Source organism: Hyperolius riggenbachi, chromosome 2, assembly GCF_040937935.1.
Source record: "Hyperolius riggenbachi isolate aHypRig1 chromosome 2, aHypRig1.pri, whole genome shotgun sequence".
In the NCBI taxonomy this organism is placed as follows: Eukaryota; Metazoa; Chordata; class Amphibia; order Anura; family Hyperoliidae; genus Hyperolius; species Hyperolius riggenbachi.
In genome coordinates, this window is record NC_090647.1 from 349,034,383 (window position 1) to 349,048,939 (window position 14,557).

The following is a 14,557-nucleotide window of genomic DNA, read 5'->3' on the forward strand; positions in this document are numbered from 1 at the left end:
TATATCGCTGAATGCACATGTCCAAAGTTCTACGTGGGGGAGACCACAAGAGAGCTTAGAGAGAGGTTCCTTGAGCATATGGGTGATATAGAGCATAGACGCAATACTCCAGTGGCACACTATATTAATGAATTTTATGGGGAGGCGGACAAATGACATCAAATTCTGGGGTCTACAGTGTTGGAAATTAGGCCCAAGGGGTGGCAACCTTGACAAAGAACTACGCAAAATTGAGGCCAAGTGGATATACCGCTTGGGCTCTTTGTCTCCCGTTGGCCTCAATGAGGGTTTTACGTTCACACCCTATATATAATATGGCCTCCTGAGAGTAAGGTATCCGTAAGTGTATGTGAGCTATCTATGTTTATGTTTATAAAGATATGTGGGTTTGGTTCTGAGGGTCCGGTCATTCCATATCTAGTTGATTGATGAGTATAAGATGGCTATTAGCCACTTGCGCTACGATTACGTTTGATTATTATTATTATTTATTTATTGATAAAGCGCCAACATATTCCGTGGCGCTGTACAATGTAAGAAAACAAACAAGGGATACATAATGATACAGACAATGATATACATGAAAATATGAACACTGATACAAGATACAGCACTGCTGATTACAATTTGATTTAACAGGATGACTAAAATGTATAAATTTCTAACAGTGTGCAAGCAATTGAATTAATAACATTCCATGACACAAAAGGGTGAGAGCCCTGCCCTTGCGAGCTTACAATGCATGACTTCAGGTATATACAGTATATGCGAGATCGCTGTATTTGTATCTATACCACATAAGTGTTCTCCCTGTGTGATTTGATAGCACTGTAGGATGCAGGGATATGCATTTGTATATGTTTGTATGTGGACTGACATGCATAAGGGACATCTGCGCTTTGTTTATATGCTGATGATACCTACGCCTCCTTGGATGACATTTATGCGACTGATTGGTCGCATGGTGTTGTGAGCGGCCCCTATGTGATATGTGATTTGTAAAAACTATAGGATGCAGCGCTATGCATTTGTATATTTTTGTATGCCGATTGACATGCACAAGGGATGTCTGCGCTTTGTTTACATGCTGACGATACCTACGCCTCCTTGGATGACATCTATGCGATTGATTGGTCACATGGTGTTGAGAATGGCCCTTATGTGATTTGTAAGCAGTAAGGGATGCAGGGATATGCATTTGTATATATTTTTGTATGCGGATTGACATGTATAAGGGATGTCCGCGCTTTGTTTACATACTGACAATGTACGCCTCCTTGGATGACATCTATGCGACGGACTGGTCGCATGGTGTTGAGAACGGCCCCTACGTGATTTATAAGCAGTAGGCTATGCAGGGATATGCATTTGTATATTTTTGTATGCGGATTGACATGTATAAGGGATGTCTGCACTTTTTTTTTTTACATACTGACAATATCTACGCCTCCTTGGATGACATCTATGCGACGGATTGGTCGCATGGTGTTGTGAACGCCCCCTATATGAAGAGTGAGGGGGCTTGTACTCGGTAGTTAGTGGAGAGGGGTCATGTATGCAAACCCCTGCTCTCCCCCCCCCTCCTGGGGATGACGTCGGGGGTTTGCTGCTATGGTTTCGGCGAGCGGGGGTAAAGCTTATTACTGATTGGTTACGTCCCATGTGTAGGGGAATGCTTCCCATGCATCGCACAGGCACCCTATTGGTTTGCCTGTCTAAACCCTGCATTCATGCTACATCCCACTGCTCGTACCGGCAGAGATTGTGCTGTGGTGTCACAATGGACGACAGCGGAGGCAATTTTGATGTCATGGATACCTAAATAGGACATGCTGCTGCTATAATATTGAGTCCACATGCGCTGTTATTTGAGATATGAATCACCTGAGTATGAATCTATGTGTTATGGGGCATATATATATATATATATATATATATATATATATATATATATATATATATATATATATATATATATATATATATATATATATATATATATATATATATATATATATATATATATATATATATATATATATATATATATATATATATATACATATATATATATATATACACATATACACACACACACATACATACATACATACAGTGGAGGAAATAATTATTTGACCCCTCACTGATTTTGTAAGTTTGTCCAATGACGAAGAAATGAAAAGTCTCAGAACAGTATCATTTCAATGGTAGGTTTATTTTAACAGTGGCAGATAGCACATCAAAAGGAAAATCGAAAAAATAACCTTAAATAAAAGATAGCAACTGATTTGCATTTCATTGAGGGAAATACGTTTTTGAACCCCTACCAACCATTAAGAATTCTGGCTCCCACAGAGTGGTTAGACACTTCTACTCAATTAGTCACCCTCATTAAGGACACCTGTCTTAACTAGTCACCTGTATAAAAGACACCTGTCCACAGAATCAATCAATCAAGCAGACTCCAAACTCTCCAACATGGGAAAGACCAAAGAGCTGTCCAAGGATGTCAGAGACAAAATTGTAGACCTGCACAAGGCTGGAATGGGCTACAAAACCATTAGCAAGAAGCTGGGAGAGAAGGTGACAACTGTTGGTGTGATTGTTCGAAAATGGAAGGAGCACAAAATGACCATCAATCGACCTCGCTCTGGGGCTCCACGCAAGATCTCACCTCGTGGGGTGTCAATGGTTCTGAGAAAGGTGAAAAAGCATCCTAGAACTACATGGGAGGAGTTAGTGAATGACCTCAAATTAGCAGGGACCACAGTCACCAAGAAAACCATTGGAAACACATTACACCGCAATGGATTAAAATCCTGCAGGGCTCGCAAGGTCCCCCTGCTCAAGAAGGCACATGTGCAGGCCCGTCTGAAGTTTGCCAATGAACACCTGAATGATTCTGTGAGTGACTGGGAGAAGGTGCTGTGGTCTGATGAGACCAAAATAGAGCTCTTTGGCATTAACTCAACTCGCTGTGTTTGAAGGAAGAGAAATGCTGCCTATGACCCTCAAAACACCGTCCCCACCGTCAAGCATGGGGGTGGAAACATTTTGCTTTGGGGGCGTTTTTCTGCTAAGGGCACAGGACAACTTAATCGCATTAACGGGAAAATGGACGGGGCCATGTATCGTGAAATCCTGAACGACAACCTTTTTCCCTCTGCCAGGAAACTGAAAATGGGTCGTGGATGGGTGTTCCAGCACGACAATGACCCAAAACATACAGCAAAGGCAACAAAGGAGTGGCTCAAGAAGAAGCACATTAAGGTCATGGAGTGGCCTAGTCAATCTCCGGTCCTTAATCGCATAGAAAACCTATGGAGGGAGCTCAAGCTCAGAGTTGCACAGAGACAGCCTCGAAACCTTAGGGATTTAGAGATGATCTGCAAAGAGGAGTGGACCAACATTCCTCCTAAAATGTGTGCAAACTTGGTCATCAATTACAAGAAACGTTTGACCTCTGTGCTTGCAAACTAGGGTTTTTCCACTAAGTATTAAGTCTTTTATTGTTAGAGGGTTCAAAAACTTATTTCACTCAATGAAATGCAAATCAGTTGCTATCTTTTATTTAAGGTTATTTTTTTGATTTTCCTTTTAATGTGCTATCTGCCACTGTTAAAATAAACCTACCATTGAAATGATACTGTTCTGAGACTTTTCATTTCTTTGTCATTGGACAAACTTACAAAATCAGTGAGGGGTCAAATAATTATTTCCTCCACTGTACATACATACATATATATCTTGCGCCCCCTCCCCCATCTGCGCCCATGTGCTAATATGCATGAGCGCTGGGGAGATTATAATATGAGGTATCCCCAGATGAAAGATCTATCTTTTACAAAGATTGTCTATTTACTTTATATGTGCATATTTACTTTTGGTTTTGGACGTATGTGAAGTACATGGGGCGTGCCTGGGGACTACCTTTCAGCACACGCCCCCTAAGATTGATCTATCCAGTGGAGTCTGGGGATGATCAGGTGCTGACTAATGGGGAGGTGTGGTTTACTAATTAGAGTGTAGTACCCTCTTGTGAATCTCTATATATACCTGATGTTGGGCCATTATCAGGTTGGCTCTGACTTGGGCTATACCTATTCTGTCACGTTGTTATGCACTTTTAGCACTGCACCTTTTTTCTTTTTTTTTTCCTGACGAAGCTTAAATGTTGTAATTAAACGAAACATGTTTATTATGTGGGCGTTAGTGGTGTGGGGGGGGATTACTATTTTTCTGCCGATGACCTAGTCTATGTGGTTATAACCACTTTTTTGAAACTGCAACCCCCTAGCATTCATTGAGGGGTCGCAGTCTATTACTGGGCAGATTAGTATATGTATTGGAGTATGTGGATCAGCTATCCCTGACTGATTCACTTACCATTGTGTGGTTAATGTGGGGAGGCTGGGTTTTGGGTTATCGCTGCACCCGGACCCACATGTCTACTTGTGGCATGTTTATCTAATGCTAGAACCTACTGTTAACAGTACTCCAGCCAGTCATATGTTTTTGTGTTCCCCCCACCGTATATGTTTAATAGAGATGGCCTCAACGGTCCGTCGGCGAAAGGTTCCCAGCGAACTTCTGGGAGTTCACGATCGCGGAGAACCGTAAACTTTTCCAGAAGTTCGGTTCGCCCCCATAGTGCACCATTAGGGTCAACTTTGACCCTCTACATCACAGGCAGCAGGCACATTGTAGCCAATCAGGCTACACTCCCTCCCGGAGCCACCACCCCCCCCCCCTTATAAAAGGCAGGCACAGCCGGCCATTTTACTCACTCATGTGCCTGCAGTAAATAGCGAAGGGACAGCTACTGCTGCTGCAGACTCTCATAGGAAAAGATTAGTTAGGCTCTTGTAGGCTTGTTAGCTTGTTTCTTGCTGATTCTTATTGCTAAAATAGCACCCCACAACAGCTCTTTTGAGAGCTAATCGTGTTCTTGTGATCTATTTTTTTTTTCTGTGTCTCCCACTGACACTTGTGTTGCATAGACAGCCTTGATAATTCATACTGTGTGTGTGCCACTGCCAGGCCCAGCACATTCAGTGACTACCTATCTGTGTGTGACAGGTGCACATTGTAATACCCATCACTGCATATACCTATCTACCTGTTGTTCACAGTGCATCCACCTACCTACGTGAGCGCACGCAGTGTCACTGTGCCTGTCCGCTACCTGTCTATGTGTGACAGGTGCACATTGTAATACCCAGTACTGCATATACCTACCTGTTGTGTTCAGTGCACCCACCTACCTATGTGAGTGCACGCAGTGTGATATACCACTCCGTGCATACCTGTTAACTGCACCTGTGTGAATGCACATTGTATTAGTCAAGTCGGTGCATACCTTTCACTTCATCCCCCCCTATATGGACACCATGGACAAAACAGGCAAAGGCAGACCCAGAGGAAGGCCACCCGGCAGGTCTGTACGAGGTCGTGTTGATGTGACTTCGTGCGGTCCTGGTCCAAAGTACAGTGCTCAGAAGAAGGTACGTCCGATCAACTCCTAAGATTGTCAGGACGTGGTTGACTAACACAAAACACCTCATCTTCTGCAGCCATCAGCGCTACTACAAGCACCACATCCGTTGCATTTGACACTTCGCAGAAGTTAATTGGTGGGGAAATAACCTGCCTGGCATTCTATTAAGATCACCAGGCTGGCGACCGGACGGTTTTTTTTAATAAAAAAAACAAAACTATTGCATGCAGCCAACTGAAAGTTGGCTGCATGAAAGCCCACTAGATGGCGCTCCTAACGCATACTTCTGATCGCCTCTGGCGATCAGAAGTAACAAGAAAGGCCGCGATGAGCGGCCCTTCTTGTTTTGCTTTCCTCGTCGTCATGGACGTCAGCCGCCTCCGATCCAGCCCTTATCGCTGGCCGGAACTGTTTGGTCCGGCTGCGCTGGGCTCGGGCAGCTGGGGGGACCCTCTTTTGCCGCTGCACGCGGCGCATCGCCACGCTGCGGCGGCGATCAGGTAGCACACGTGGCTGGCAAAGTGCCGGCTGCGTGTGCTCCTTTTTATTTGATCAAAATCGGCCCACCAAGGCCTGAGTGGCAGCCTCCGGCGGTAATGGACGAGCTGAGCTCGTCCATTCTGCCAGGCAGGTTAACTGATTCACAGCCATTATTGTTCCAACCAGATGAAGGCGCTAAGCAAGTTTAAAAGGACACAATCTGGGGAGACGGGGATGTTGCGGCCCAACAACTGGATACTGATGCGAAATGCATGCAGGCTCATGCTGCCGTTTGAAGAGGTGACCAACCTGGTGAGTCGCAGTGAAGGCACCATCAGCGACTTGATCCCGTATGCATACTTCCTGGAGCATGCCGGGCGTAGAGTGGTGGATCAAGCTGTGGAGGAATAGTTATGGCAGGAACAGCTGTGGGAGCAATTTTCATCAGATTCAGATGTTTCCTCAACACCTGCGGCAGCACAGAGGGGGGAGGAGGCGGAAGAGTCGTGTGGGGAAGAAGAGTCAGACTCGGATGATGAGGAAGGTGTTTCTTTGGAGGAGGAGGAGGCGGCGGCAGAAGAAGAACAACCGCAGCAGGCATCGCAGGGGGGTTGTGCTGCTCGACATTCCCGTGGTATTGTTCGTGGCTGGGGGGAGGAGGACTTACCTGACGTCACTGAGGAAAAAAAAGAGGAGATTAATAGTACGTCTGCATCTAACTTTGCGCAGATGGCGTCTTTCATGCTGTCCAGCCTGTTGAGGGACCCCCGTATAAAATAAAAAAAAATCAAGGGGAATAAGCTGTACTGGGTGGCCACGCTACTCGACCCTCGGTGGCGGACATGTTACCAACTCACCAGAAGACAGAAAGGATGCAGCACATGCAGAACAAGCTGGCAACTAAGCACTACAATGCATTTAAGTAAGGGTGATGTCACAGCACAATGCAATAAAGGTACCACTGCCAGTAATCCTTCTCCCATGTCCACGCAGGCAAGGACAGGACGCTCCAACGATCTCATGGTGATGTCGGACATGCGGACATTCTTTAGTCCAATGCCTCGCCTTAGTGCTTCCGGATCCACCCTCCACCATCGCCTGGACCGGCAGGTAGCCGACTACCTGGCCTTAAGTGTGGATGTAGACACTGTGAGCAGCGATGAACCCTTGGACTACTGGGTGCGCAGACTTGACCTGTGGCCAGAGCTGTCCCAATTTGCCATTTAACTTCTGTCTTGCCCTTCCTCAAGCGTCCTGTCAGAAAGGACCTTCAGCGCAGCTGGAGGCATTGTCACTGAGAAGAGAAGTCGCCTACGTCACAAAAGTGTTCAGTACCTCACCTTTATCAAAATGAATGAGGCATGGATCCTGGAGGGCTATTGCCCGCCTGAAGACTAAGTCAGTCCCCACACACAGCATCTCTGCCTGCATGCCGTGTGACTGGTTGCCCGCCCCAAGACTAAGTCGCTCCCCACACAGCACCTCTGCCCACAGGCCGCTTGCCTGCCTTCTCCGCCGCCACCAGCAGGGTCCAGGACTCCAGGCGGATTCCTGAATTTTTTAGGCCGCTATAATAATTTATCTGGTGCGTGTACATGCATGCCTAATTTTTCTGGCTGCACTGCGGCTTCAACAACAAAACAAAAGGCATGCACATGTGCCCATTCCCCTTCGTGATCATTACCTTGCCGCGGTAAAGGGGCTTGTGTATCACAATGAAGCAATGACCGCTGGCTATATGAGTGTCTCGGGGGGTGGCACACCAAAGATAATAAGGTCATTGCTTCATTGTGGACAGACCAAATTTGATCAGCTGGACAGTCACTGTTCTGTCATTCAGCTACTTCAGCCCAGCGACTATATGGGCTGGAAAGCCGCCATCACCTGCACTCTCATCATGGTGCGCACCAGTCCAGCACAGCCATCACTACACAAACAGCTGTTTGCAGTCACTGCATACCTTTCACTGCATCTTTGACTGCACATTGTATTATACCTGGCAGTCAGCGCATACCTTTCACTTGAATGGATGGCAGACTTGCCCTCCATAACCGATTCTTGTTAAAGGTAGTACAGTCTATCAGTGTCATATACAGCAGGGCCTTAAAAGTCCTCCTGTATTGTTATTTTTGGTCACTACCTCGGGACGTGCATGCCATGCCTGCTGCCTTCCTTGGATGTGTGGTAGCCATTCCTGCTCCTTTGCCCACAGCGTGCCTGCTGCCTTCCTTGGATGTGTGGTGATGGTAGCCGTTTCTTAGGCTCCCACTCTGCAATGGAATCGAACCAGGATTCTCCGGCCATTACCCGTGGTCACTTGCAATGGCGGACTTGCCCTTCATAAAAGATTCTCGATGCAGGTACTGAACAGCAAGCAGAACAAGTATTTAAAAAAATAGATGTAAGCTTTAAAGTGGACCCAAACTAAAAATACAAGATTTCAGAAATAAAATCTATTTTCTTAATTATAATAATAAATAGCAGCCTTTTTTCAGCTGCATGACGACAAATATAAAATATTTTACATTTAATGGAGGGACCCCTCCCTTCCTTTCATATTGCCAGGACAGAAACCGGCAAACTGGTGGAGTAGCAGGTGTCCGGCAAAGGAGGAATTGCTAATGGCTGCCACCTGTATAACTCTAGTTATGAAAAGAAAAGGGTGAAAAGCATGCACTGAAATGCTCATAGTCTTGAAGGAGTGTGTATTTATCTTTGTATGTATCAGAGTGGTGCAACTAAATACTTTGAATTAAAAAAATGTTTGGTTTGGGTCCACTTTAACAATTGTAGACAAAGAACCATCGAAAGTTGATAAGGCAGTCAGACATTATCTGACATCACTGAGTGAGGAAGAGCAATCTCGCCATGGTGTGCACCAGTCCAGCACGGCCGTCACAACGCAAACAGCTGTGCGTTACACAGCAAGTTTGGTGTGTCAGCACTAGCATAACAATAGGGCCTGCAGCCCCTGCTCCCGCAGGGAGGGGAAGTTCCCCCCCTCTCCCTCACCTCGGGGCTCTCCCCTCTGCGCTCCCCTCCAGCTTAAAGAAGTGTCCGTGGGAAGCGCAAGCAGCGGCTGGCAGCAAACAGATACATACCTTCCGTGCGCTCCATCTGTTTGCTGCCCGCCGCTGCTTGCGTTGCCCACGGACACTTCTTTATGCTGGAGGGGAGAGCCCTGAGGTGAGGGAGAGGGGGGGGGGGGGGGGACTTCCCCTCTCCCCGCCGACTGTGGCCACGGCTTTCCCCTCATGCTGCCACCCCTCCAGCCCCCACAAAACGGCCCCTGAGCGGGGCCCAGGGAGGGAGGGGGGGGCCCGCTCTGAAAATCAGCAGGGGGGCCTAGTTACGCCCCTGTGTTTCAGTGTGAAGCAGTACTCTAATTACACTCCTTGATTGATGTATATGTTACGGCCAGAACCCGAAGTGTAGCCACTTCGGGTTCTGGCCGGCCAATGTGCGAAGTGGGCGCAGCGCAGTGGCCAATGTTAGAAATGTAATGATTACAATAAGTTCAATGTATTTTACGGCCATCTCGCTGCGGCCAAATGTATTACAACTTGGTTAATTTAATAAAATGATGCCAGCGGCAATGTAATAGATGAAGTTGCCGGCTTTCGCACTGCCTCCTCTCCTCCTCCCCCCCCCCCCCCGCCTCTCCTCTCCCTGCCTCCTATACAATACAGAGCAGCCGGGGACATGCGTGTCCCCGAGAGTCGTTCGTCGCGGCAGGGGAATCCTGCCATTCCTGCAGAGCGGGTACTGGCAGAAGCAATGTCTGCAGCCTCCCCGCTCTGCTTCCCCTGCCGCGACGAACGACTCTCGGGGACACACATGTCCCCGGCTGCTCTGTATTGTATAAGAGGCAGGGAGAGGAGAGAGGCGGGAGGGGGGGTGGCGGGGGAGGAGGAGAGGAGGCAGTGTGAAAGCCGGCGGCTTCATCTATTACATTGCCGCCGGCTTCACTTCATTAAATGAACTAAAGTTGTAATACATTTGGCCGCAGCGAAACGGCCGTAAAATACATTGAACTTATTGTAATCATTACATTTCTAACACTGCTGCCACTTCGCACATTGAACGGCCAGAACCCGAAGTGGCTACATATACACATGCAAGATGCATGCAAGATGTTTTAAAGCACTTTAGGCCTGCAATTTAGCATTCAACCACTTGCCGACTGCACGCTTATACCGTGCGTCGGCAAAGTGGCAGCTGCAGGACTGCGTCGCCAGCTGCAGGCTGATTAATCAGGAAGCAGCCGCTCGCGTGAGCGGCTGCTTCCTGTCAATTCACAGCGGGGGGCTCCGTGAATAGCCTGCGGGCCGCCGATGGCGGCTCGCAGGCTAAATGTAAACACAAGCGGAAATAATCCGCTTTGTTTACATTGTACGGCGCTGCTGCGCAGCAGCGCCGTAAGGCAGATCAGCGATCCTTGGCCAATCAGCGGCCGGGGATCGCCGCCATGTGACAGGGGACGTCCTGTCACTGGCTGCACAGGACTGATAGCGTCATGTGCAGCGCGGATCACCGGGGAAGGGAGGTAGGAGAGGGAGGGGGGTGAATGTCGCCGCGGAGGGGGGCTTTGAGGTGCCCCCCCCGCAACTAGCCTGCACCCAGAGCGATCAGACCCCCCCTGCACATCATCCCCATAGGGGGGAAAAAGGGGGGGCGATCTGATCGCTCTGCGTGCACCCTGATCTGTGCTGGGGGCTGCAGAGCCCACCCAGCACAGATCACAACAAACAGCGCTGGTCCTTAAGGGGGGGTAAAGGGTGAGTCCTCAAGTGGTTAATGTGATTTCTGCCCTTAAAACGCTGCTTTGCGTCCAATCCAGATTTTTCCCCGGGACTTTTGGCGTATAGCCCACTCATCCATGCAAAAACTCAGATGTTAGACCCCTTGAAACATCTTTTCCATCACTTTTGTGGCCAACATACATTTTTCTAGTTTTCAAAATTCGCCTCCCCATTGAAGTCTATTGCGGTTCGTGAAAGTTCGCATGAACTGAACTTTCGCGGGAAGTTCGTGAACCTAAAATCGGAGGTTCGGGCCATCTCTAATGTTTAATGGTGATGGTGTTGTAGCCCTCTTTTTAATAAATGAATGACTGATAGATTACCTTACTGATGCATATGCAAAATGTGACCTTTTTGATAGTCTTATTAACTCACAGCAATCAAACAATGTCGCAAGGTATGGCCAAGAATGTCTATACAAGACAATAATTTACAATAACTGCATTTTGGTATGATACATAAAGCATACCTGGTGCCACTGGTGCTCCAGAGAAGACTGAGTGAATGGTGTGCTGCAGAATTTGATACCCAAAGTTGGAATCATCATATGGGCTGATAGGAAGAGGCTCAAATGCACTGACAACTGAAAGCTCCACCCTTTCATCGCTGATGGTATTTCTCACAATGTGAAGCACCTGCATGTAAAAGGTGATACAATCTGTAGGTTAATCTTAAGGTTGCCACATACCATACATTTTTTTAAATATCTGTTCAATTCAAGAATTGCAATCAATTTTTCTGACTGGTTGTAACATTTCAAAAATCTGACCAATGTACCACATACATATGTTACATTTTTTCCCAATCATAAAGTGTAGAGAAACCGAGAGCCCAATATAGTGTAGAATGTTAAGCATAAATGAAGTAAAGGTTATCGTGAGAAAATTATACTCACAAACGTGGGTTACCACAGAGGCAACCACTGTATGGGCAGGTGAGGAGATTAGACCTGTCCTCACTCAGAGATAAGAAGTCGCTCTCTGTAGATGCGAAAGGGGGTAGATCACTCCTCCACCAGGGGTGGACACGGTATAGCAGTAGGAGAACAGAGGCGCCAGCAGGATAAAAGTGGATAAAAACTTTAAAATTTGCTGGGAGGAAGCGGTGGACTTACCTCCATAAAGCATACACGAAAGACTGTCTGAATAGTAGTCATATTTATTAATTAGTACCCCAAAACAGTGCAACGCGTTTCGCAGGCCCAGCCCGCTTCATCGGGCAATAAACATGGGGACAAGACAGAATTTCAGCAATAGCCAGTGCAGCGCCTCAGTTTTCCCCAATCATGATAAAAATAATTTGAAACTCTGTGCGTACAAAAAGCTGATTATTTTTGCAAAGAAGGGTTTGAAATTATTGATACAGTACAACATGAAAACAAACACCACAAAATGAAAACTACACCTTTATTTCCTTTGTACTGTGCCGTTCCTGGATTTGAATTTAGGGCAGGTTCACACTTGTAAAAACGTATCCGTGGCTCAATTTTTGGGCCCGGTCCAAAACCGGAGCCACGGATACCAACGTTAAAAATAGCAGCCGTCTTTACTCACTTAAAAAACGGATCTGTGAGATCCATTTGAAAAACTGAACGGAGAGTCCGGACTTGTCGGGTCTTCACAGACCCCGGATGGGACTTTATGGAGCCCAGATACAATGAGGGGTAGGGGCAGGCAATGCAAAAACGGATCTCCCTCTACACAGACACAGAAACGGAGGGAGATCCGGATTGCCTACTGCCTGCTCCTTCCCTCTACATCACCCCAATAGGTGTTCCAAGTATGCCTGAGGGGGTAGCAGCCAGGAAGGAGGGCAACAGGCACAGCAGCAGGGAGAGGGTTGCCCCCCTCCCTCACTTGGGTCCTCCCGTCCCCGCTCCCTCCCAGCTATTTGCCCAAATGTAATTGTATGCAGTGAGCGGGGAAGCTTACCTTCCTTCCTTCCTCCCTCTGTGTGACTTCCTGCAATGCTGCCCACTGAATTACAGAGGGCGGCATTGCAGGAAGTAACAGGGGGAACACAAGGAAGGAAGGTAAGCTTCCCTGCTCGCTGCATAACCATTACATTTGCACAAATAGCTGGAGGGGGACCCCGGTGACCCCCCTCCCCACCACTGTGCCCGTTGCCTCCCTTCCTGGCTGCTAACCCCTCATTTGGCGGCCCCCTACCCACGGCCAGGCCTGGGGATACATTTCCACGGACTGAAAATGTATGCTGCAAAAAGGACATTTTTAACAAAACGGATAATTTTTTTTTTTAACGGATCCGTTTGAAACGGGATCTGATCTGCAACCTCACAAGTGTGGACCGAGCCATATGCCACTGTAGTGATCAGGCACCTGCCTTGTCATCCCTGAACACAGCTGATAACCTTGCTGTGTGCTGGAATGACAGGACTGGTGCCCAGTCAGCACTGAACTGTTGTGTCCCCGCCTCTTCCTCCTCTTTCATTTTCGCTAGGGCTTATTTTTAGGGTAGTGCTTATATTTCAAGCATGCTTAAAATTCCAGCTAGGGCATATTTTCAGGGTAGGTCTTATTTTTAGGGAAAGAGGAAACTTTTGTTTTCTATGCATTTTATAGGGATAAACAAGAAAAATGATTAACAACTTATAACGAATATTACTCCAATTCCGTCCCCTATAGTTTTTAAGTAAGCAATGCTACTATAAATAAAACCCAATAATTTTATCTGCCCATTAGTCCCGGCTATCACATTTAAATTATGTTCCTAGTACAATGCATGGCGACAATATATTATTAGGAAATAAAGGTGTATTTTTTCTATTTCTCATTTTTTTACACCTGATCAATAAATATAAGCCTTAAATTTACTAAATCTACATTAATTAACCCTTCCTACATAAATATTAAAAAAAAGCTGAATCCCTAAGGCAACTATTTATGCATTTTTTTAAACTGTTAGTTATTTTGTCTTTTATTTACAAGTGTTTGTTTTGGTAAACACAACAGAAAAAATAACAGTGCAGGAAACTTGGCGCCCTTACAGCTTCATTCACCAAAAAGCGGTAAACCTACAGCACGCAAGCATCGCAGGATAAAATTAGCGACTGCATGCTACACGCGGTCCTATCAGCGAAGAATGCTGTCTGAAGTTTTGCGCGATTCTTCCAATTGCCACGGTATAGTGTGGTAGCTCAACAACGATACTGGTCTAGCGCAGCCGCTACTACATTAATTAACGTAGTAGTGGCTGTGCTACTGAAGTATTGCGGTCACGTTACAACACTGCTGCGTGGCAATTAAAAGGATCACACATCACTTCAGAGCGCACACTACACTAATAAGACCATGCATAGTGTGCACTAGTTTTATCCCGCAATGATTGTGTGCGGTAGGGTTACCGCGTTTTAGTGAATGAAGCTGTAAGGGTGCCCAGTTTTCTGCACTATTATGCTTTTTTCTGTTTCATTTTGAGGTGAGGTTTACTAAAGGTGCATACACACGCACTACTATAAGGAACGACGGGTCCGTCAGACCCTCCGACAATAGTAGAGCGTGTGTACAGTGTCGGCAGACTGTACACATGCAGGGATCCAATCTGAATAAATACAGAGATCCTATCTGAGTTTACTGATTGCTATTAATTATAGTGTGGATTTGTATCGTCAGGGTTACCGTTTAGGGCACTCCACCGAGAGATTATATCAGTCCTACTAAGTGCAGCAATACCTTGGAATTCAACAATTAAGTTGGTAGGGCTAGTGTTATTTCACCACTTTCTGAACCCAGATGACATTTATTCCACAGTTAAAGCA

General features: G+C 46.6%; 1 protein-coding gene and 1 long non-coding RNA gene across 2 annotated transcripts in view; one reads left to right on the forward strand and one right to left on the reverse strand.

The window, feature by feature from the left end:
- Positions 1-14,557, forward strand: part of LOC137546761 (uncharacterized) — a 73,202-nt gene that overhangs the window by 29,084 nt on the left and 29,561 nt on the right. The window lies entirely within an intron of this gene.
- Positions 1-14,557, reverse strand: part of LOC137546760 (N-fatty-acyl-amino acid synthase/hydrolase PM20D1-like) — a 70,722-nt gene that overhangs the window by 10,380 nt on the left and 45,785 nt on the right. The window contains exon 11 of the mRNA XM_068269551.1: positions 11,249-11,414. Coding sequence (XP_068125652.1) covers positions 11,249-11,414 — 166 coding nt within the window. The remainder of the gene's footprint in view (positions 1-11,248; positions 11,415-14,557) is intronic.